The sequence below is a fragment of the Salmo salar genome, chromosome ssa04 (genome assembly GCF_905237065.1).
Source record: "Salmo salar chromosome ssa04, Ssal_v3.1, whole genome shotgun sequence".
Lineage (NCBI taxonomy): Eukaryota > Metazoa > Chordata > Actinopteri > Salmoniformes > Salmonidae > Salmo > Salmo salar.
Genome location: NC_059445.1, coordinates 86,205,779 through 86,229,068, shown reverse-complemented (window position 1 = coordinate 86,229,068; position 23,290 = coordinate 86,205,779). Strand labels below are relative to the sequence as shown.

The window sequence follows — 23,290 nt, the reverse complement described above, 5'->3', positions numbered from 1 at the left end:
AACCCAGCAGCAGGGTCAACCAAACAACCCAGCAGCAGGGTCAACCAAACAACCCAGCAGCAGGGTCAACCAAACAACCCAGCAGCAGGGTCAACCAAACAACCCAGCAGCAGGGTCAACCAAACAACCCAGCAGCAGGGTCAACCAAACAACCCAGCAGCAGGGTCAACCAAACAACCCAGCAGCAGGGTCAACCAAACAACCCAGCAGCAGGGTCAACCAAACAACCCAGCAGCAGGGTCAACCAAACAACCCAGCAGCAGGGTCAACCAAACAACCCAGCAGTAGGGTCAACCAAACAACCCAGCAACAGGGTCAACCAAACAACCCAGCAGCAGGGTCAACCAAACAACCCAGCAGCAGGGTCAACCAAACAACCCAGCAGCAGGGATGCATCTGAAATGTGCAATAAAACACATTTGTTTGCAAACAGAAATCCCCTTTCGTTAATTCCCAGCCGGGGTTAAATCTCCCCTCTTTACCAGAGCATCGCTAGGTGATATTAAAACATAATGATATGAACGGTAGGGATGGTATTTCCGCTAGCTTAGCACAGGTTACCCCATTCATGAAGAAGCAGTAGGACCTAGCCTATTGAATTGAAATGACGCCTATATTAAAAAAGAGAAACATGTATAAATAGACACCATATTGGGCTGATAATAAACTGAATATCCAGTTCAAAACAAAAAACTATAGCTTATAGACTTATTGTTTCCGGGCCACTCATAGGCTACATATGGTGAAAACAATGCATAGAGCACAATGCTACTCGGGCCTTTGTTCAAACCCGTAGCCAGCAACACAGACGTAGCAGCCTGCACAGACAATGGTTACCCCCAAATCCAATATCAAATGTTAGTGTTTCCCCGGTTGTTGACGCAACATTGTCCCAATACAGCGACTTCCGGTGATGTGTGTGTGTGTGTGTGTGTGTAACAGACACACACTTGCACATGATGTATCAATTTTGTATAATGTTTCATTGGCTTGTCAATGTGGTCAAGTTAATGTTTTCATTCTGGCTCAGCTGAAATTGGATATGGACACACACCATCTCGACTAAAAGTATTTTCGGCCACATATTTCCGAGTGTCGCCAGCGCCACATCCATACATGAATAGCCTTCACAGAGAGAGAGAGAGAGAGAGAGAGAGAGAACGGGCCATACTGTCAATAACCACTGGTTATACCAATAACTACTACCCACTATTCCGAGGAGTCACACATCACATGCCTTGGTTTATCTTCAAGCCTTTACAAATCACAGTCTCCCCCTTCTATCTATCTACCTCTCTACAGCGTTCATGATCATCTAGTCCCCCCACTCTCATTATCTCCACTGCATGACTGAAAAACGACATTAAATTCTTCCACTGATCAGACATGTGATATCAGGAGTTTCTACTGCTGCTACACACAGCGGTATCTCCTAATGCTGGCCTATAGGACTAACGGATAAGCTATAGCGGTTTCTACTGCTGCTACACACAGCGGTATCTCCTAATGCTGGCCTATAGGACTAATTGATAAGCTATAGCGGTTTCTACTGCTGCTACACACAGCGGTATCTCCTAATGCTGGCCTATAGGACTAATGGATAAGCTATAGCGGTTTCTACTGCTGCTACACACAGCGGTATCTCCTAATGCTGGCCTATAGGACTAACGGATAAGCTATAGCGGTTTCTACTGCTGCTACACACAGCGGTATCTCTCCTAATGCTGGCCTATAGGACTAACGGATAAGCTATAGCGGTTTCTACTGCTGCTACACACAGCGGTATCTCTCCTAATGCTGGCCTATAGGACTAACGGATAAGCTATAGCGGTTTCTACTGCTGCTACACACAGCGGTATCTCCTAATGCTGGCCTATAGGACTAACGGATAAGCTATAGCGGTTTCTACTGCTGCTACACACAGCGGTATCTCCTAATGCTGGCCTATAGGACTAACGGATAAGCTATAGCGGTTTCTACTGCTGCTACACACAGCGGTATCTCCTAATGCTGGCCTATAGGACTAATGGATAAGCTATAGCGGTTTCTACTGCTGCTACACACAGCGGTATCTCTCCTAATGCTGGCCTATAGGACTAACGGATAAGCTATAGCGGTTTCTACTGCTGCTACACACAGCGGTATCTCTCCTAATGCTGGCCTATAGGACTAACGGATAAGCTATAGCGGTTTCTACTTACCAGGTTGAGAACCGTTTCGACGATGTCCCGGTTGTTAACGTCTCCAACCTGAATAAGGCCCACCAGCACCGCGAATTTCATTTGGATATTCCTAATTGGCACGGCGGGGTTGATGACCCCGGCCTGAAGCACCATGGAACCGGATCCAGAGACCATCCTGTCCCCGATGGGTGTCGAACCAGCGCCCGTGACGACCTGCGGCTGGCCGGGGACCGGGGAATGAGCGGCTCGGTCTGGATCTGATAGTAGGGATGCAGGAGCCGGTTTCTCGCTCGACATTTCCACCTTTTTGAGACGGGAGATGACGGAGAGAGGAACGGCCGCTTGGGGTCTCTCTCTTTCTCACACACCTGCTCTAGACCACAACTCTCTGTCGTTCCGCTGCTAAAAGAAATATAGTCAAATATGGGGAAAGGGTGGGGGGGTTATAAGGAGTATGAAATTACAAAAGAAACGATAAATTAACCTCTCCTCTTCTTCGATAGTGCGAAGGAATGCATAAATAAAACACGCGTTATCTCTATGCTCGGCAGAACGGTACCCTCCCTGTCGTATCGCCTCCTCTCTCTCTCTCTGTCTGTCTCTCTCTCTCTCTCCTCTGTCTCTCTCTGGGAAGCTGCGGTGAGTGGTGGTCGTCGTCATGACGCCGTGTTGACGCCCCCTGTCTGCGTATTTGCGCGCTTGCCACGCATGCGCACTGGAGAGTTCAGCAGGCTGCGCTCCTGCAATCATGTAGAAGAGACAGTGCATTCAGAAAAGTATTCAGACCCCTTCCCTTTTTACACATTTTATTATGTTACAGCCTTATTTTAAAATTGCTATCATTTTTCCGCCTTATCAATCACATAATAGCCCATAATGACAAAGCGAAAACTGTTTTTTAGCTATTTTTTACAAATGTATTTAAAAATTTAAAATAAATACCTTATTTACATAAGTATTCAGACCCTTTGCTATGAGACTCGAAATTGGGCTCAGGTGCATCCTGTTTCCATTAATCATCCTTGAGATATTTCTACAACTTGATCAGAGTCCACTTATGGTAAATTGAATTGATTGAACCTGCCTATATAAGGTGCCACAGTTGACAGTGCATGTCAGAGGAAAAACCAAGCCATGAGGTCGAAGGAATTGCCCGTAGATCTCCGAGACAGGATTGTGTCGAGGCACAGATCTGGGGAAGGGTACCAAAAAATGTTTAATAAAAATGTAAAACTGATATCACATTTACATAAGTAAAAGTATATTTTAGCAAGTACATTTACTTTTGATACTTAAGTATATTTTAAACCAAATACTTTTAGACTTTTACTCAATTAGTATTTTACTGGGTGACTTTAACTTTTACTTGTCATTTTCTATTAAGGTATCTTTACTGATTGCCTTATATGAACTGTAACAGTAAAATCTTTGAAATTGTTGAATGTTGCATTTATATTTTTGTTCTGTATAACATAAAAACACAAAACTATAATAACCTTGGGTCACACACACACACACACACACACACACACACACACACACACACACACACACACACACACACACACACACACACACACACACACAATAAAACAAGACCGAGGACAGACACTCACCCAGACTGTATGTTATATTACAATATATTTTGTGAGCAGCACTTGTGTAGTTGAAATAGAGTTCAGCGGGTGTAGAGAGAGTGTGTGTGTGTGTGTGTGTGTGTGTGTGTGTGTGTGTGTGTGTGTGTGTGTGTGTGTGTGTGTGTGTGTGTGTGTGTGTGTGGTCTCTGAGTCCCAGACAGAACCTGTTTATTTATTTACGAGCCAAACTGTCTGACTGTCCCGCACTCCTCCTTCCATTTTTTTCTTACATCCTCCACACCTCATCTCCTCCTCTCCTCTCATTTTCTCCTCCACCCCTCATCTCCTCCTCTCCTCTCATTTTCTCCTCCACCCCTCATCTCCTCCTCTCCTCTCATTTTCTCCTCCACCCCTCATCTCCTCCTCTCCTCTCATTTTCTCCTCCGCCCCTCATCTCCTCCTCTCCTCTCATTTTCTCCTCCGCCCCTCATCTCCTCCTCTCCTCTCATTTTCTCCTCCGCCCATCATTTTCTCCTCCGCCCCTCATCTTCTCCTCCTCTCCTCTCATCTTCTCTTATCCTGTCCTCTCCTATCCTTCACTTTCATCTCCCCTCCCCCTACATACTGAACCCCTCCTTCTTTCCCTCGCTCCCATCCTCCCTTCCTCTCCCATCCTCCCCTCCTCTCCCATCCTCCCCTCCTTTCCCATCCTCCCCTCCTCCCCTCTCTCCCATCCTCCCCTCCTCCCCTCTCTCCCATCCTCCCCTCCTCCCCTCTATCCCATCCTCCCATCCTCCCCTCCTCTCCCATCCTCCCCTCTCTCCCATCCTCCCATCATCCCCTCTTCTCCCATTCACTCCCATCCTCCCCTCCTCTCCCATCCTCCCATCCTCCCCTCCTCTCATCCTCCCCTCCTCTCCCATCCTCCCCTCCTCCCCTCTCTCCCATCTTCCCCTCTCTCCTATCCTCCCCTCCTCTCCCATCCTCCCATCCTCTCCCATCCTCCCCTCTCTCCCATCCTCCCCTCTCTCCCATCCTCTCCCATCTCTCCCCTCCTCCCCTCTCTCCCATCCTCCCCTCTCTCCCATCCTCCCCTCTCTCCCATCCTCTCCCATCTCTCCCCTCCTTCCCTCTCTCCCATCCTCCCCTCTCTCCCATCCTCCCCTCTCTCCCAACCTCCAGCCTTCAATTCCTCCTCTCCATCGCTCCATCTCATCTTCTCTCAAAGGCCCAAGCAGCAAGCCTCTACATGTTCTATGCACTGTGTGTGTGTGTGTGTGTGTGTGTGTGTGTGTGTGTGTGTGTGTGTGTGTGTGTGTGTGTGTGTGTGTGTGTGTGTGTGTGTGTGTGTGTGTGTGTATTTGTGTTTGTGTATGTGGAACCTTTCAGCTAAGCACACAGCACATTTGAGATAATAATTGTAACACCCACAGTGTTAAATTTAACACTTTCTTAGTGTGTACTGTATATGTGACCCACCAAGATAGTGTTAAACTAAACAGTGTTTCTGTTGGTTCCTTACTGAAAAGCTCAGTGACTTTCAACGTGGCACCGTCATAGGATGCCAATTTTCCAACAACTCAGTTTGTCAAATCTCTGCCCTACTAGAGCTGCCCAGGGCAACTGTAAGTGGTGTTATTGTGAAGTGGAAACGTCTAGGAGCAACAACGGCTTAGCTGCGAAGTGGTAGGCCACACAAGCGGAACCGCAGAGTGCTGAAACGCGTAAAAAATCATCTGTCCTCGGTTGCTACAATCACTACCGAGTTCCAAACTGCCTCTGGAAGCAACATCAGCACAATAACTGTTTGTTGGGAGCTTCATAAAATGGGTTTCCATGGCCGAGCAGCCGCACACAAGCCTAAGATCACCATGGGCAATGCCAAGCATCGGCTGGAGTGGTGTAAAGCTTGCCGCCTTTGGACTCTGGAGCAGTACAAACACGCTGTCTGGAGTGATGAATCACGCTTCACAATCTGGCAGTCGAATCTGGGTTTGGCGGATGCCAGGGGAACGCTACCTGCCCAAATGCATATTGCCAGCTGTAAAGTTTGGTGGAGGAGGAATAATGGTCTGAGGCTGTTTTTTATGGTTCAGACTACGTCCCTTATGCTTATCCACATACTTCATGTAGTGTATGTCTTCTCTGGGGCCTGGAGTCTTTCCTGATCTCATGACCTGGTCAGGTATAACTCTGGGTCCTATTCGTTGGCTATGACAAAATATTATTATTATAGATAGCTTCCCTTTTCATCTGTGTTATAGAGCTGGGGGATTTCTTGTTGGGTTGGAAACACTCCTGGCCTAAGGTGTGTCATGACTCTCCTGAAAGTGGCTCAAAAGACCAATCAGCTAGGCAAATGTTTGAAGATAGCTAGACCTTCTCTCTCCCACAGAAGAGGGGAAGGGGTGCTGTGCCAGTCTTGACATCTTAACACTGGGTCGTAAATTTAGAGAGAACTTTCTTTTTCTTGCCCTGCAGTATTGGGAAAGAAATCCCTTTGTCTACAGAAGACCTTTGCCAACAAAAACTCTAACAACCAAACTAATGAACTTTGGAACAATATTCATAAGATAGGAATTTTAAGAATATTCCGTGGGGATCTAAAGAATAATCCTGTCATGTGGTTTATTATTTTGTGATGTCATTAAGGATAGGAATGTTAAGAATGTTCCATGGGGATCTAAAAAAGAATCCTGTCACATTGTTTATTATCTTGTGATGTCATTAACCCAGCAACAGGGTCAACCTAGACGTAGTAGGGGAACTGCAGACAGATACAGGGACTCTACTCATCAAATCAAATCAAATTTATTTATATAGCCCTTCGTACATCAGCTGATATCTCAAAGTGCTGTACAGAAACCCAGCCTAAAACCCCAAACAACAAGCAATGCATGTGAAAGAAGCACGGTGGCTAGGAAAAACTCCCTAGGAAAAACTCCCTAGAAAGGCCAAAAACCTAGGAAGAAACCTAGAGAGGAACCAGGCTATGAGGCGTGGCCAGTCCTCTTCTGGCTGTGCAGGGTGGATATTATAACAGAACATGGTCAAGATGTTAAAATGTTCATAAATGACCAGCATGGTCAAATAATAATAATCATAGTAGTTGTCGAGGGTGCAACAAGCACGTCCGGTGAACAGGTCAGGGTTCCATAGCCGCAGGCAGAACAGTTGAAACTGGAGCAGCAGCACGGCCAGGTGGACTGGGGACAGCAAGGAGTCATCATGCCAGGTAGTCCTGAGGCATGGTCCTAGGGCTCAGGTCCTCCGAGAGAAAGACAGAAAGAGAGAAAGAGAGAATTAGAGAGAGCATATTTAAATTCACACAGGACCCCGGATAAGACAAGAGAAATACTCCAGATGTAACAGACTGACTCTAGCCCCCCGACACATAAACTACTGCAGCATCAATACTGGAGGCTGAGACAGGAGGGATCAGAAGACACTGTGGCCCCATCCGATGATACCCCCGGACAGGGCCAAACAGGCAGGATATAACCCCACCCACTTTGCCAAAGCACAGCCCTCACACCACTAGAGGGATGTCTCCAACCACCAACTTACCGTCCTAAGACAAGGCCGAGTATAGCCCACAACGATCTCCGCCATGGCACAACCCAAGGGGGGGCGCCAACCCAGACAGGAAGACCACGTCAGTGACTCAACCCACTCAAGTGACGCACCCCTCCCAGGGACGGCATGGAAGAACACCAGTACGCCAGTGACTCAGCCCCTGTAATAGGGTTAGAGGCAGAGAATCCCAGTGGAAAGACGGGAACCGGCAAGGCAGAGACAGCAAGGGCGGTTCGTTGCTCCAGCCTTTCCGTTCACCTTCACACTCCTGCGCCAGACTATACTTAATCATAGGACCTACTGAAGAGATAAGTCTTCAGTAAAGACTTAAAGGTTGAGACTGAGTCTGCGTCTCTCACATTGGTAGGCAGACCATTCCATAAAAATGGAGCTCTATAGGAGAAAGCCCTACTTCCAGCCGTTTGCTTAGAAATTCTAGGGACAATTAGGAGGCCTGCGTCTTGTGACCGTAGCGTACGTGTAGGTATGTATGGCAGGACCAAATCGGAAAGATAGGTAGGAGCAAGCCCATGTAATGCTTTGTAGGTTAGCAGTAAAACCTTGAAATCAGCCCTTGCCTTAACAGGAAGCCAGTGTAGGGAGGCTAGCACTGGAGTAATATGATCAATTTTTTTTGGTTCTAGTCAGGATTCTAGCAGCCGTATTTATGTAACGGCTGTCTTCTGTGGAAATGGACCAAGGTGCAGCAGGTTGCGTGTTCATCATGATCATTTATTAAATAAACGTGAACACGGGAAAAACAATAAACAAAAGAGAACGACAGACCGACAGTTTTACAGGCTGAGTACTTACATACAGCAGTGCAAAATCAACTACCCACAAAACCAAGTGACAAACATACTCCTACATATATGACTCCCAATCAGGAACAACGATCCCCAGCTGTTCCTGATCAGGAGTCACAAGACCAACACAGAACACAAGACTGCCACGTCCTGACCCCAAAACTACAACAACAGCTCCATCTGCTGGTCAGGACGTGACAGTACCCCCCCCTCAAGGTGCAGACCCCGGAATGCACCTAACAACGAAAAAACACCAACAAACAAAATCCCCAACAAAACCCATAAACAATAACCCCTAAACAATAAGGGAGGGAAGGGAGGGTGGCTGCCGTCATCGACGGCACTGTGCTACACCCTCCCTCCCCAACCCACCTATCCTGGAATTGGCTCCGGTGCAGGACGTGGACCCTGCTCCACCCTCGGCGTCGCCCACTTCGGTGGAGCCGATAGCTGCGCCAGGCAGACGGACCCCTCGAGCCGGGCCAGAGGACAGGAGGGCCCCTCGGGCCGGGCCGGGGGACAGGAGGGCCCCTCGGGCCGGGCCGGGGGACAGGAGGGCCCCTCGGGCCGGGCCGGGGTACAGGAGGGCCCCTCGGGCCGGACCGGGGAGCAAGAGGGCCCCTCGGGCTGGGCCGGAAGGCATGCGGGCCCCTCGGGCTGGGCCGGAAGGCATGCGGGCCCCTCGGGCTGGGCCGGGGAGCAGGAGGGCCCCTCGGGCTGGGCCGGAAGGCATGCGGGCCCCTCGGGCTGGGCCGGAAGGCATGCGGGCCCCTCGGGCTGGGCCGGAAGGCATGCGGGCCCCTCGGGCTGGGCCGGAAGGCATGCGGGCCCCTCGGGCTGGGCCGGAAGGCATGCGGGCCACTCGGGCTGGGCCGGAAGGCATGCGGGCCACTCGGGCTGGGCCGGAAGGCATGCGGGCCACTCGGGCTGGGCCGGAAGGCATGCGGGCCACTCGGGCTGGACCGGAAGGCATGCGGGCCACTCGGGCTGGACCGGAGGGCAGGAGGACCACTCGGGCTGGACCGGAGGGCAGGAGGACCACTCGGGCTGGACCGAAGGGCAGGAGGACCCCTCGGGCTGATCCTGACAGGCCGGGCACCCTGGCAGATCAGGGCAGGCGGGCACCTCTGGCAGAACCGGGCAGTCCGGCCACTCTGGCAGAACAGGGCAGTCCGGCCACTCTGGCAGAACAGGGCAGTCCGGCCACTCTGGCAGAACAGGGCAGTACGGCCACTCCGGCAGAACAGGGCAGTCCGGCCACTCCGGCAGAACAGGGCAGTCCGGCCACTCCGGCAGAACAGGGCAGCCCGGCCACTCCGGCAGAACAGGGCAGTCCGGCCACTCCGGCAGAACAGGGCAGCCCGGCCACTCCGGCAGAACAGGGCAGTCCGGCCACTCCGGCAGAACAGGGCAGTCCGGCCACTCCGGCAGAACAGGGCAGTCCGGCCACTCCGGCAGAACAGGGCAGTCCGGCCACTCCGGCAGAACAGGGCAGTCCGGCCACTCCGGCAGAACAGGGCAGTCCGGCCACTCCGGCAGAACAGGGCAGTCCGGCCACTCCGGCAGAACAGGGCAGTCCGGCCACTCCGGCAGAACAGGGCAGTCCGGCCACTCCGGCAGAACAGGGCAGTCCGGCCACTCCGGCAGAACAGGGCAGTCCGGCCACTCCGGCAGAACAGGGCAGTCCGGCCACTCCGGCAGTTCAGCGCAGTCCGGCCACTCCGGCAGTTCAGCGCAGTCCGACCACTCCGGCAGTTCAGCGCAGTCCGGCCACTCCGGCAGTTCAGCGCAGTCCGACCACTCCGGCAGTTCAGCGCAGTCCGGCCACTCCGGCGACTGTTGACTGGCGGGCAGCTCCGACGACTGTTGACTGGCGGGCAGCTCCGACGACTGTTGACTGGCGGGCAGCTCCGACGACTGTTGACTGGCGGGCAGCTCCGACGACTGTTGACTGGCGGGCAGCTCCGACGACTGTTGACTGGCGGGCAGCTCCGACGACTGTTGACTGGCGGGCAGCTCCGACGACTGTTGACTGGCGGGCAGCTCCGACGACTGTTGACTGGCGGGCAGCTCCGACGACTGTTGACTGGCGGGCAGCTCTGGTGACTGTTGACTGGCGGGCAGCTCTGATGACGACTGTTGACTCCTGATGCGTGGGGCAGGTATTGGACGTACCAGCCTGGAGACACGCACCTCCATGCTAGTGTGTCTAGCGGGAAACACCGGACCGAAAGGGCGCACTGGCGGTCTTGAGTGCAGGGTTGGCATCACCCCTTCCGGCTCGATGCTCCCCTTGCCCTGGCACCTGCGGGGCGCTGGTACTGGGCGCACTGGGCTGTGCGTCCGTATAGGCGAGATGGTGCGCACCTCAGCGTAACATGGCGCCCTCCACCTCGTACGCACCTCCCTGTAGTCACGGGTAGCTGGCTTACGGCTCTTCCCTGGCCTGGCCAAGCTACCCGTGTGCCCCCCAAAAAAATCTTGGGGCTGCCTCTCGGGTTTCCTAGCCAACCGTGATCCAGCGTAACTTTCCCGATGGTTCCTCTGTCCTGCTGCCTCCACTCTCCTGAGTGCCTCCACCTGTTCCCATGGGAGGCGATCCCTTCCGGCCAGGATCTCTTCCCAGGTGTAGGCTCCCTTGCCATCCAGGACGTCCTCCCATGTCCATTGTTCCCTTTTTCTCTCCTGTGGCTTCCTCCTCTTCTGCTGCTTGGTCCTTTGGTGGTGGGTAGTTCTGTAACGGCTGTCTTCTGTGGAAATGGACCAAGGTGCAGCAGGTTGCGTGTTCATCATGATAATTTATTAAATAAACGTGAACACGGGAAAAACAATAAACAAAAGAGAACGACAGACCGACAGTTTTACAGCCTAAGTACTTACATACAGCAGTGCAAAATCAACTACCCACAAAACCAAGTGACAAACATACTCCTACATATATGACTCCCAATCAGGAACAACGATCCCCAGCTGTTCCTGATCAGGAGTCACAAGACCAACACAGAACACAAGACTGCCACGTCCTGACCCCAAAACTACAACAACAGCTCCATCTGCTGGTCAGGACGTGACAATTTAGCACTAACTGAAGTTTGTTTAGTGATTTATCCTGGTAGCCGGAAAGTAGAGCATTGCAGTAGTCCAGCCTAGAAGTAACAAAAGCATGGATTAATTTTTCTGCGTCATTTTTGGACAGAAAGTTTCTGATTTTTGCAATGTTACGTAGATGGAAAAAAGCTGTCCTTGAAACAGTCTTGATATGTTCTTCAAAAGAGAGATCAGGGTCCAGAGTAACGCCGAGGTCCTTCACAGTTTTATTTGAGACGACTGTACAACCATCCAGATTAATTGTCAGATTCAACAGAAGATCTCTTTTTTTCTTGGGACCTAGAACAAGCATCTCTGTTTTGTCTGAGTTTAAAAGTAGAAAGTTTGCAGCCATCCACTTCTTTATGTCTGAAACACAGGCTTCTAGCGAGGGCAATTTTGGGGCTTCACCATGTTTCATTGAAATGTACAGCTGTGTGTCGTCCGCATAGCAGTGAAATTTAACATTATGTTTTCGAATGACATCCCCAAGAGGTAAAATATATAGTGAAAACAATAGTGGTCCTAAAACGGAACCTTGAGGAACACCGAAATTTACAATTGATTTGTCAGAGGACAAACCATTCACAGAGACAAACTGATATCTTTCCGACAGATAAGATCTAAACCAGGCCAGAACTTGTCCATGTAGACCAATTTGGGTTTCCAATCTCTCCAAAAGAATGTGGTGATCGATGGTATCAAAAGCGGCACTAAGATCTATGAGCACGAGGACAGATGCAGAGCCTCGGTCTGACGTCATTAAAAGGTAATTTACCACCTTCACAAGTGCAGTCTCAGTGCTATGATGGGGTCTAAAACCAGACTGAAGCGTTTCGTATACATTGTTTGTCTTCAGGAAGGCAGTGAGTTGCTGTGCAACAGCTTTTTCTAAAATTTTTGAGAGGAATGGAAGATTCGATATAGGCCGATAGTTTTTTATAATTTCTGGGTCAAGATTCGGTTTTTTCAAGAGAGGCTTTATTACTGCCACTTTTAGTGAGCTTGGTACACATCCGGTGGATAGAGAGCCGTTTATTATGTTCAACATAGGAGGGCCAAGCACAGGAAGCAGCTCTTTCAGTAGTTTAGTTGGAATAGGGTCCAGTATGCAGCTTGAGGGTTTGGAGGCCATGATTATTTTCATCATTGTGTCAAGAGATATAGTACTAAAACACTTTAGTATCTCCCTTGATCCTAGGTCCTGGCAGAGTTGTGTAGACTCAGGACAATGGAGCTTTGGAGGAATACCCAGATTTAAAGAGGAGTCCATAATTTGCTTTCTAATGATCATGATCTTTTCCTCAAAGAAGTTCATACATTTATTACTGCTGAAGTGAAAGCCATCCTCCATTTGCGAATGCTGCTTTTTAGTTAGCTTTGCGACAGTATCAAAAATACATTTCGGATTGTTCTTATTTTCCTCAATTAAGTTGGAAAAATAGGATGATCGAGCAGCAGTGAGGGCTCTTCGATACTGCACGGTACTGTCTTTCCAAGCTAGTCGGAAGACTTCCAGTTTGGTGTGGCGCCATTTCCGTTCCAATTTTCTGGAAGCTTGCTTCAGAGCTCGTGTATTTTCTGTATACCAGGGAGCTAGTTTCTTATGACAGATGTTTTTAATTTTTAGGGGTGCAACTGCATCTAGGGTATTGCGCAAGGTTAAATTGAGTTCCTCGGTTAGGTGGTTAACTGATTTTTGTCCTTTGACGTCCTTGGGTAGGCAGAGGGAGTCTGGAAGGGCATCAAGGAATCTTTGGGTTGTCTGAGAATTTATAGCACGACTTTTAATGCTCCTTGGTTGGGGTCTGAGCAGATTATTTGTTGCAATTGCAAACGCAATAAAATGGGGGTCCGATAATCCAGGATTATGAGGAAAAACATTAAGATCCACAACATTTATTACATGGGACAAAACTAGGTCCAGAGTATGACTGTGGCAGTGAGTAGGTCCAGAGACATGTTGGACAAAACCCACTGAGTCGATGATGGCTCCGAAAGCCTTTTGGAGTGGGTCTGTGGACTTTTCCATGTGAATGTTAAAGTCACCAAAAATTAGAATATTATCTGCTATGACTACAAGATCCGATAGGAATTCAGGGAACTCAGTGAGGAACACTGCATATGGCCCAGGAGGCCTGTAAACAGCAGCTATAAAAAGTGAGTGAGTAGGCTGCATAGATTTAATGACAAGAAGCTCAAAAGACGAAAATGTCATTGTTTTTTTACTCATAAAGCCTAGACGTAGTAGGGGAACTGCAGACAGATACAGGGACTACTCATAAAGCCTAGACGTAGTAGGGGAAGTGTAGACAGATACAGGGACTCTACTCATAAAGCCTAGACGTAGTAGGGGAACTGCAGACAGATACAGGGACTCTACTCAAAAAGCCTAGACGTAGTAGGGGAACTGCAGACAGATACAGGGACTCTACTCATAAAGCCTAGACGTAGTAGGGGAACTGCAGACAGATACAGGGACTCTACTCATAAAGCCTAGACGTAGTAGGGGAACTGCAGACAGATACAGGGACTCTACTCATAAAGCCTAGACGTAGTAGAGGAACTGCAGACAGATACAGGGACTACTCATAAAGCCTAGACGTAGTAGAGGAACTGCAGACAGATACAGGGACTCTACTCATAAAGCCTAGACGTAGTAGGGGAACTGCAGACAGATACAGGGACTCTACTCATAAAGCCTAGACGTAGTAGAGGAACTGGAGACAGATACAGGGACTCTACTCATAAAGCCTAGACGTAGTAGGGGAACTGCAGACAGATACAGGGACTCTACTCATAAAGCCTAGACGTAGTAGGGGAACTGCAGACAGATACAGGGACTCTACTCATAAAGCCTAGACGTAGTAGAGGAACTGGAGACAGATACAGGGACTCTACTCATAAAGCCTAGACGTAGTAGAGGAATTGCAGACAGATACAGGGACTCTACTCATAAAGCCTAGACGTAGTAGGGGAACTCCAGACAGATACAGGGACTCTACTCATAAAGCCTAGACGTAGTAGGGGAACTGCAGACAGATACAGGGACTACTCATAAAGCCTAGACTTAGTAGGGGAACTGCAGACAGATACAGGGACTCTACTCATAAAGCCTAGACGTAGTAGAGGAACTGCAGACAGATACAGGGACTCTACTCATAAAGCCTAGACGTAGTAGAGGAACTGCAGACAGATACAGGGACTCTACTCATAAAGCCTAGACGTAGTAGAGGAACTGCAGACAGATACAGGGACTCTACTCATAAAGCCTAGACGTAGTAGGGGAACTGCAGACAGATACAGGGACTCTACTCATAAAGCCTAGACGTAGTAGGGGAACTGCAGACAGATACAGGGACTCTACTCATAAAGCCTAGACGTAGTAGAGGAACTGCAGACAGATACAGGGACTCTACTCATAAAGCCTAGACGTAGTAGGGGAACTGCAGACAGATACAGGGACTCTACTCATAAAGCCTAGACGTAGTAGGGGAACTGCAGACAGATACAGGGACTCTACTCATAAAGCCTAGACGTAGTAGAGGAACTGCAGACAGATACAGGGACTCTACTCATAAAGCCTAGACGTAGTAGGGGAACTGCAGACAGATACAGGGACTCTACTCATAAAGCCTAGACGTAGTAGGGGAACTGCAGACAGATACAGGGACTCTACTCATAAAGCCTAGACGTAGTAGAGGAACTGCAGACAGATACAGGGACTCTACTCATAAAGCCTAGACGTAGTAGAGGAACTGCAGACAGATACAGGGACTCTACTCATAAAGCCTAGACGTAGTAGAGGAACTGCAGACAGATACAGGGACTCTACTCATAAAGCCTAGACGTAGTAGAGGAACTGCAGACAGATACAGGGACTCTACTCATAAAGCCTAGACGTAGTAGAGGAACTGCAGACAGATACAGGGACTCTACTCATAAAGCCTAGACGTAGTAGAGGAACTGCAGACAGATACAGGGACTCTACTCATAAAGCCTAGACGTAGTAGAGGAACTGCAGACAGATACAGGGACTCTACTCATAAAGCCTAGACGTAGTAGGGGAACTGCAGACAGATACAGGGACTCTACTCATAAAGCCTAGACGTAGTAGAGGAACTGCAGACAGATACAGGGACTCTACTCATAAAGCCTAGACGTAGTAGGGGAACTGCAGACAGATACAGGGACTCTACTCATAAAGCCTAGACGTAGTAGGGGAACTGCAGACAGATACAGGGACTCTACTCATAAAGCCTAGACGTAGTAGAGGAACTGCAGACAGATACAGGGACTCTACTCATAAAGCCTAGACGTAGTAGAGGAACTGCAGACAGATACAGGGACTCTACTCATAAAGCCTAGACGTAGTAGAGGAACTGCAGACAGATACAGGGACTCTACTCATAAAGCCTAGACGTAGTAGAGGAACTGCAGACAGATACAGGGACTCTACTCATAAAGCCTAGACGTAGTAGGGGAACTGCAGACAGATACAGGGACTCTACTCATAAAGCCTAGACGTAGTAGAGGAACTGCAGACAGATACAGGGACTCTACTCATAAAGCCTAGACGTAGTAGGGGAACTGCAGACAGATACAGGGACTCTACTCATAAAGCCTAGACGTAGTAGAGGAACTGCAGACAGATACAGGGACTCTACTCATAAAGCCTAGACGTAGTAGAGGAACTGCAGACAGATACAGGGACTCTACTCATAAAGCCTAGACGTAGTAGAGGAACTGCAGACAGATACAGGGACTCTACTCATAAAGCCTAGACGTAGTAGGGGAACTGCAGACAGATACAGGGACTCTACTCATAAAGCCTAGACGTAGTAGGGGAACTGCAGACAGATACAGGGACTCTACTCATAAAGCCTAGACGTAGTAGGGGAACTGCAGACAGATACAGGGACTCTACTCATAAAGCCTAGACGTAGTAGGGGAACTGCAGACAGATACAGGGACTCTACTCATAAAGCCTAGACGTAGTAGGGGAACTGCAGACAGATACAGGGACTCTACTCATAAAGCCTAGACGTAGTAGGGGAACTGCAGACAGATACAGGGACTCTACTCATAAAGCCTAGACGTAGTAGAGGAACTGCAGACAGATACAGGGACTCTACTCATAAAGCCTAGACGTAGTAGGGGAACTGCAGACAGATACAGGGACTCTACTCATAAAGCCTAGACGTAGTAGGGGAACTGCAGACAGATACAGGGACTCTACTCATAAAGCCTAGACGTAGTAGAGGAACTGCAGACAGATACAGGGACTCTACTCATAAAGCCTAGACGTAGTAGGGGAACTGCAGACAGATACAGGGACTCTACTCATAAAGCCTAGACGTAGTAGGGGAACTGCAGACAGATACAGGGACTCTACTCATAAAGCCTAGACGTAGTAGAGGAACTGCAGACAGATACAGGGACTCTACTCATAAAGCCTAGACGTAGTAGGGGAACTGCAGACAGATACAGGGACTCTACTCATAAAGCCTAGACGTAGTAGAGGAACTGCAGACAGATACAGGGACTCTACTCATAAAGCCTAGACGTAGTAGGGGAACTGCAGACAGATACAGGGACTCTACTCATAAAGCCTAGACGTAGTAGAGGAACTGCAGACAGATACAGGGACTCTACTCATAAAGCCTAGACGTAGTAGGGGAACTGCAGACAGATACAGGGACTCTACTCATAAAGCCTAGACGTAGTAGGGGAACTGCAGACAGATACAGGGACTCTACTCATAAAGCCTAGACGTAGTAGAGGAACTGCAGACAGATACAGGGACTCTACTCATAAAGCCTAGACGTAGTAGAGGAACTGCAGACAGATACAGGGACTACTCATAAAGCCTAGACGTAGTAGAGGAACTGCAGACAGATACAGGGACTCTACTCATAAAGCCTAGACGTAGTAGGGGAACTGCAGACAGATACAGGGACTCTACTCATAAAGCCTAGACGTAGTAGGGGAACTGCAGACAGATACAGGGACTCTACTCATAAAGCCTAGACGTAGTAGAGGAACTGCAGACAGATACAGGGACTCTACTCATAAAGCCTAGACGTAGTAGAGGAACTGCAGACAGATACAGGGACTCTACTCATAAAGCCTAGACGTAGTAGAGGAACTGCAGACAGATACAGGGACTCTACTCATAAAGCCTAGACTTAGTAGGGGAACTGCAGACAGATACAGGGACTCTACTCATAAAGCCTAGACGTAGTAGAGGAACTGCAGACAGATACAGGGACTCTACTCATAAAGCCTAGACGTAGTAGGGGAACTGCAGACAGATACAGGGACTCTACTCATAAAGCCTAGACGTAGTAGGGGAACTGCAGACAGATACAGGGACTCTACTCATAAAGCCTAGACGTAGTAGAGGAACTGCAGACAGATACAGGGACTCTACTCATAAAGCCTAGACGTAGTAGAGGAACTGCAGACAGATACAGGGACTCTACTCATAAAGCCTAGACGTAGTAGAGGAACTGCAGACAGATACAGGGACTCTACTCATAAAGCCTAGACGTAGTAGAGGAACTGCAGACAGATACAGGGACTCTACTCATAAAGCCTAGACGTAGTAGGGGAACTGCAGACAGATACAGGGACTCTACTCATAAAGCCTAGACGTAGTAGAGGAACTGCAGACAGATACAGGGACTCTACTCATAAAGCCTAGACGTAGTAGAGGAACTGCAGACAGATACAGGGACTCTACTCATAAAGCCTAGACGTAGTAGGGGAACTGCAGACAGATACAGGGACTCTACTCATAAAGCCTAGACGTAGTAGAGGAACTGCAGACAGATACAGGGACTCTACTCATAAAGCCTAGACGTAGTAGGGGAACTCCAGACAGATACAGGGACTCTACTCATAAAGCCTAGACGTAGTAGAGGAACTGCAGACAGATACAGGGACTCTACTCATAAAGCCTAGACGTAGTAGAGGAACTGCAGACAGATACAGGGACTCTACTCATAAAGCCTAGACGTAGTAGGGGAACTGCAGACAGATACAGGGACTCTACTCATAAAGCCTAGACGTAGTAGAGGAACTGCAGACAGATACAGGGACTCTACTCATAAAGCCTAGACGTAGTAGAGGAACTGCAGACAGATACAGGGACTCTACTCATAAAGCCTAGACGTAGTAGAGGAACTGCAGACAGATACAGGGACTCTACTCATAAAGCCTAGACGTAGTAGGGGAACTCCAGACAGATACAGGGACTCTACTCATAAAGCCTAGACGTAGTAGAGGAACTGCAGACAGATACAGGGACTCTACTCATAAAGCCTAGACTTAGTAGAGGAACTGCAGACAGATACAGGGACTCTACTCATAAAGCCTAGACGTAGTAGAGGAACTGCAGACAGATACAGGGACTCTACTCATAAAGCCTAGACGTAGTAGGGGAACTGCAGACAGATACAGGGACTCTACTCATAAAGCCTAGACGTAGTAGGGGAACTGCAGACAGATACAGGGACTCTACTCATATAGCCTAGACGTAGTAGAGGAACTGCAGACAGATACAGGGACTCACTCATAAAGCCTAGACGTAGTAGGGGAACTGCAGACAGATACAGGGACTCTACTCATAAAGCCTAGACGTAGTAGGGGAACTGCAGACAGATACAGGGACTCTACTCATAAAGCCTAGACGTAGTAGAGGAACTGCAGACAGATACAGGGACTACTCATAAAGCCTAGACGTAGTAGGGGAACTGCAGACAGATACAGGGACTCTACTCATAAAGCCTAGACATAGTAGGGGAACTGCAGACAGATACAGGGACTCTACTCATAAAGCCTAGACGTAGTAGAGGAACTGCAGACAGATACAGGGACTCTACTCATAAAGCCTAGACGTAGTAGAGGAACTGCTGACAGATACAGGGACTCTACTCATAAAGCCTAGACGTAGTAGAGGAACTGCAGACAGATACAGGGACACTACTCATAAAGCCTAGACGTAGTAGAGGAACTCCAGACAGATACAGGGACTCTACTCATAAAGCCTAGACGTAGTAGGGGAACTGCAGACAGATACAGGGACTCTACTCATAAAGCCTAGACGTAGTAGAGGAACTGCAGACAGATACAGGGACTCTACTCATAAAGCCTAGACGTAGTAGGGGAACTGCAGACAGATACAGGGACTCTACTCATAAAGCCTAGACGTAGTAGAGGAACTGCAGACAGATACAGGGACACTACTCATAAAGCCTAGACGTAGTAGAGGAACTCCAGACAGATACAGGGACTCTACTCATAAAGCCTAGACGTAGTAGGGGAACTGCAGACAGATACAGGGACTACTCATAAAGCCTAGACTTAGTAGGGGAACTGAAGACAGATACAGGGACTCTACTCATAAAGCCTAGACGTAGTAGAGGAACTGCAGACAGATACAGGGACTCTACTCATAAAGCCTAGACGTAGTAGAGGAACTGCAGACAGATACAGGGACTCTACTCATAAAGCCTAGACGTAGTAGAGGAACTGCAGACAGATACAGGGACTCTACTCATAAAGCCTAGACGTAGTAGGGGAACTGCAGACAGATACAGGGACTCTACTCATATAGCCTAGACGTAGTAGAGGAACTGCAGACAGATACAGGGACTCTACTCATAAAGCCTAGACGTAGTAGGGGAACTGCAGACAGATACAGGGACTCTACTCATAAAGCCTAGACGTAGTAGGGGAACTGCAGACAGATACAGGGACTCTACTCATAAAGCCTAGACGTAGTAGAGGAACTGCAGACAGATACAGGGACTCTACTCATAAAGCCTAGACGTAGTAGAGGAACTGCAGACAGATACAGGGACTCTACTCATAAAGCCTAGACGTAGTAGGGGAACTGCAGACAAAAACAAGGACTACTCATAAAGCCTAGATGTAGTAGGGGAACTGCAGACAGATACAGGGACTCTACTCATAAAGCCTAGACGTAGTAGGGGAACTGCAGACAGATACAGGGACTCTACTCATAAAGCCTAGACGTAGTAGAGGAACTGCAGACAGATACAGGGACTCTACTCATAAAGCCTAGACGTAGTAGGGGAACTGCAGACAGATACAGGAAATCTACTCATAAAGCCTAGACGTAGTAGAGGAACTACAGACAGATACAGGGACTACTCATAAAGCCTAGACGTAGTAGGGGAAATGCAGACAGATACAGGGACTCTACTCATAAAGCCTAGACGTAGTAGGGGAACTGCAGACAGATACAGGGACTCTACTCATAAAGCCTAGACGTAGTAGAGGAACTGCAGACAGATACAGGGACTCTACTCATGAAGCCTAGACGTAGTAGGGGAACTGCAGACAAAAACAAGGACTACTCATAAAGCCTAGACGTAGTAGGGGAAATGCAGACAGATACAGGGACTCTACTCATAAAGCCTAGACGTAGTAGGGGAACTGCAGACAGATACAGGGACTCTACTCATAAAGCCTAGACGTAGTAGAGGAACTGCAGACAGATACAGGGACTCTACTCATAAAGCCTAGACGTAGTAGGGGAACTGCAGACAGATACAGGGACTCTACTCATAAAGCCTAGACGTAGTAGAGGAACTACAGACAGATACAGGGACTACTCAAAGCCTAGACGTAGTAGGGGAACTGCAGACAGATACAGGGACTACTCATAAAGCCAAGACTAGGTAGGGGAACTGCAGACAGATACAGGGACACTACTCATAAAGCCTAGACGTAGTAGGGGAACTGCAGACAGATACAGGGACTCTACTCATAAAGCCTAGACGTAGTAGAGGAACTGCAGACAGATAAAGGGACTCTACTCATAAAGCCTAGACGTAGTAGGGGAACTGCAGACAGATACAGGGACTCTACTCATAAAGCCTAGACGTAGTAGAGGAACTACAGACAGATACAGGGACTACTCAAAGCCTACACGTAGTAGGGGAACTGCAGACAGATACAGGGACTACTCATAAAGCCAAGACTAGGTAGGGGAACTGCAGACAGATACAGGGACTCTACTCATAAAGCCTAGACGTAGTAGAGGAACTGCAGACAGATACAGGGACTCTACTCATAAAGCCTAGACGTAGTAGAGGAACTGCAGACAGATGCAGGGACTCTACTCATAAAGCCTAGACGTAGTAGGGGAACTGCAGACAGATACAGGGACTCTACTCATAAAGCCTAGACGTAGTAGAGGAACTGCAAACAGATACAGGGACTCTACTCATAAAGCCTAGACGTAGTAGAGGAACTGCAGACAGATACAGGGACTTTACTCATAAAGCCTAGACGTAGAAGGGGAACTGCAGACAGATACAGGGACTCTACTCATAAAGCCTAGACGTAGTAGAGGAACTGCAGACAGATACAGGGACTATACTCATAAAGCCTAGACGTAGTAGGGGAACTGCAGACAGATACAGGGACTCTACTCATAAAGCCTAGACGTAGTAGAGGAACTGCAGACAGATACAGGGACTACTCATAAAGCCTAGACGTAGTAGGGGAACTGCAGACAGATACAGGGACTCTACTCATATAGCCTAGACGTAGTAGAGGAACTGCAGACAGATACAGGGACTACTCATAAAGCCTAGACGTAGTAGGGGAACTGCAGACAGATACAGGGACTCTACTCATAAAGCCTAGACGTAGTAGGGGAACTGCAGACAGATACAGGGACTCTACTCATAAAGCCTAGACGTAGTAGAGGAACTGCAGACAGATCCAGGGACTCTACTCATAAAGCCTAGACGAAGTAGAGGAACTGCAGACAGATACAGGGACTCTACTCATAAAGCCTAGACGTAGTAGAGGAACTGCAGACAGATACAGGGACTACTCATAAAGCCTAGACGTAGTAGGGGAACTGCAGACAGATACAGGGACTCTACTCATAAAGCCTAGACGTAGTAGAGGAACTGCAGACAGATACAGGGACTCTACTCATAAAGCCTAGACGAAGTAGAGGAACTGCAGACAGATACAGGGACTCTACTCATAAAGCCTAGACGTAGTAGAGGAACTGCAGACAGATACAGGGACTACTCATAAAGCCTAGACGTAGTAGGGGAACTGCAGACAGATACAGGGACTCTACTCATAAAGCCTAGACATAGTAGGGGAACTGCAGACAGATACAGGGACTCTACTCATAAAGCCTAGACGTAGTAGAGGAACTGCAGACAGATACAGGGACTCTACTCATAAAGCCTAGACGAAGTAGAGGAACTGCAGACAGATACAGGGACTCTACTCATAAAGCCTAGACGTAGTAGAGGAACTGCAGACAGATACAGGGACTACTCATAAAGCCTAGACGTAGTAGGGGAACTGCAGACAGATACAGGGACTCTACTCATAAAGCCTAGACGTAGTAGGGGAACTGCAGACAGATACAGGGACTCTACTCATAAAGCCTAGACGTAGTAGAGGAACTGGAGACAGATACAGGGACTCTACTCATAAAGCCTAGACGTAGTAGAGGAATTGCAGACAGATACAGGGACTCTACTCATAAAGCCTAGACGTAGTAGGGGAACTCCAGACAGATACAGGGACTCTACTCATAAAGCCTAGACGTAGTAGGGGAACTGCAGACAGATACAGGGACTACTCATAAAGCCTAGACTTAGTAGGGGAACTGCAGACAGATACAGGGACTCTACTCATAAAGCCTAGACGTAGTAGAGGAACTGCAGACAGATACAGGGACTCTACTCATAAAGCCTAGACGTAGTAGAGGAACTGCAGACAGATACAGGGACTCTACTCATAAAGACGTAGTAGGGGAACTGCAGACAGATACAGGGACTCTACTCATATAGCCTAGACGTAGTAGAGGAACTGCAGACAGATACAGGGACTACTCATAAAGCCTAGACGTAGTAGGGGAACTGCAGACAGATACAGGGACTCTACTCATAAAGCCTAGACGTAGTAGGGGAACTGCAGACAGATACAGGGACTCTACTCATAAAGCCTAGACGTAGTAGAGGAACTGCAGACAGATACAGGGACTCTACTC

The 23,290-nt window shown here is 48.7% G+C and overlaps 1 protein-coding gene across 1 annotated transcript in view; it reads right to left on the bottom strand.

The window, feature by feature from the left end:
• Positions 1-2,802, bottom strand: part of LOC106574788 (neurobeachin) — a 306,741-nt gene extending 303,939 nt beyond the window's left edge. Inside the window, exon 1 of the mRNA XM_045717441.1 lies at positions 2,202-2,802. Within this exon, the coding sequence (XP_045573397.1) occupies positions 2,202-2,480 (279 nt within the window). The 5' untranslated portion in view covers positions 2,481-2,802. The remainder of the gene's footprint in view (positions 1-2,201) is intronic.
• Positions 2,803-23,290: the final 20,488 nt, after the last annotated feature.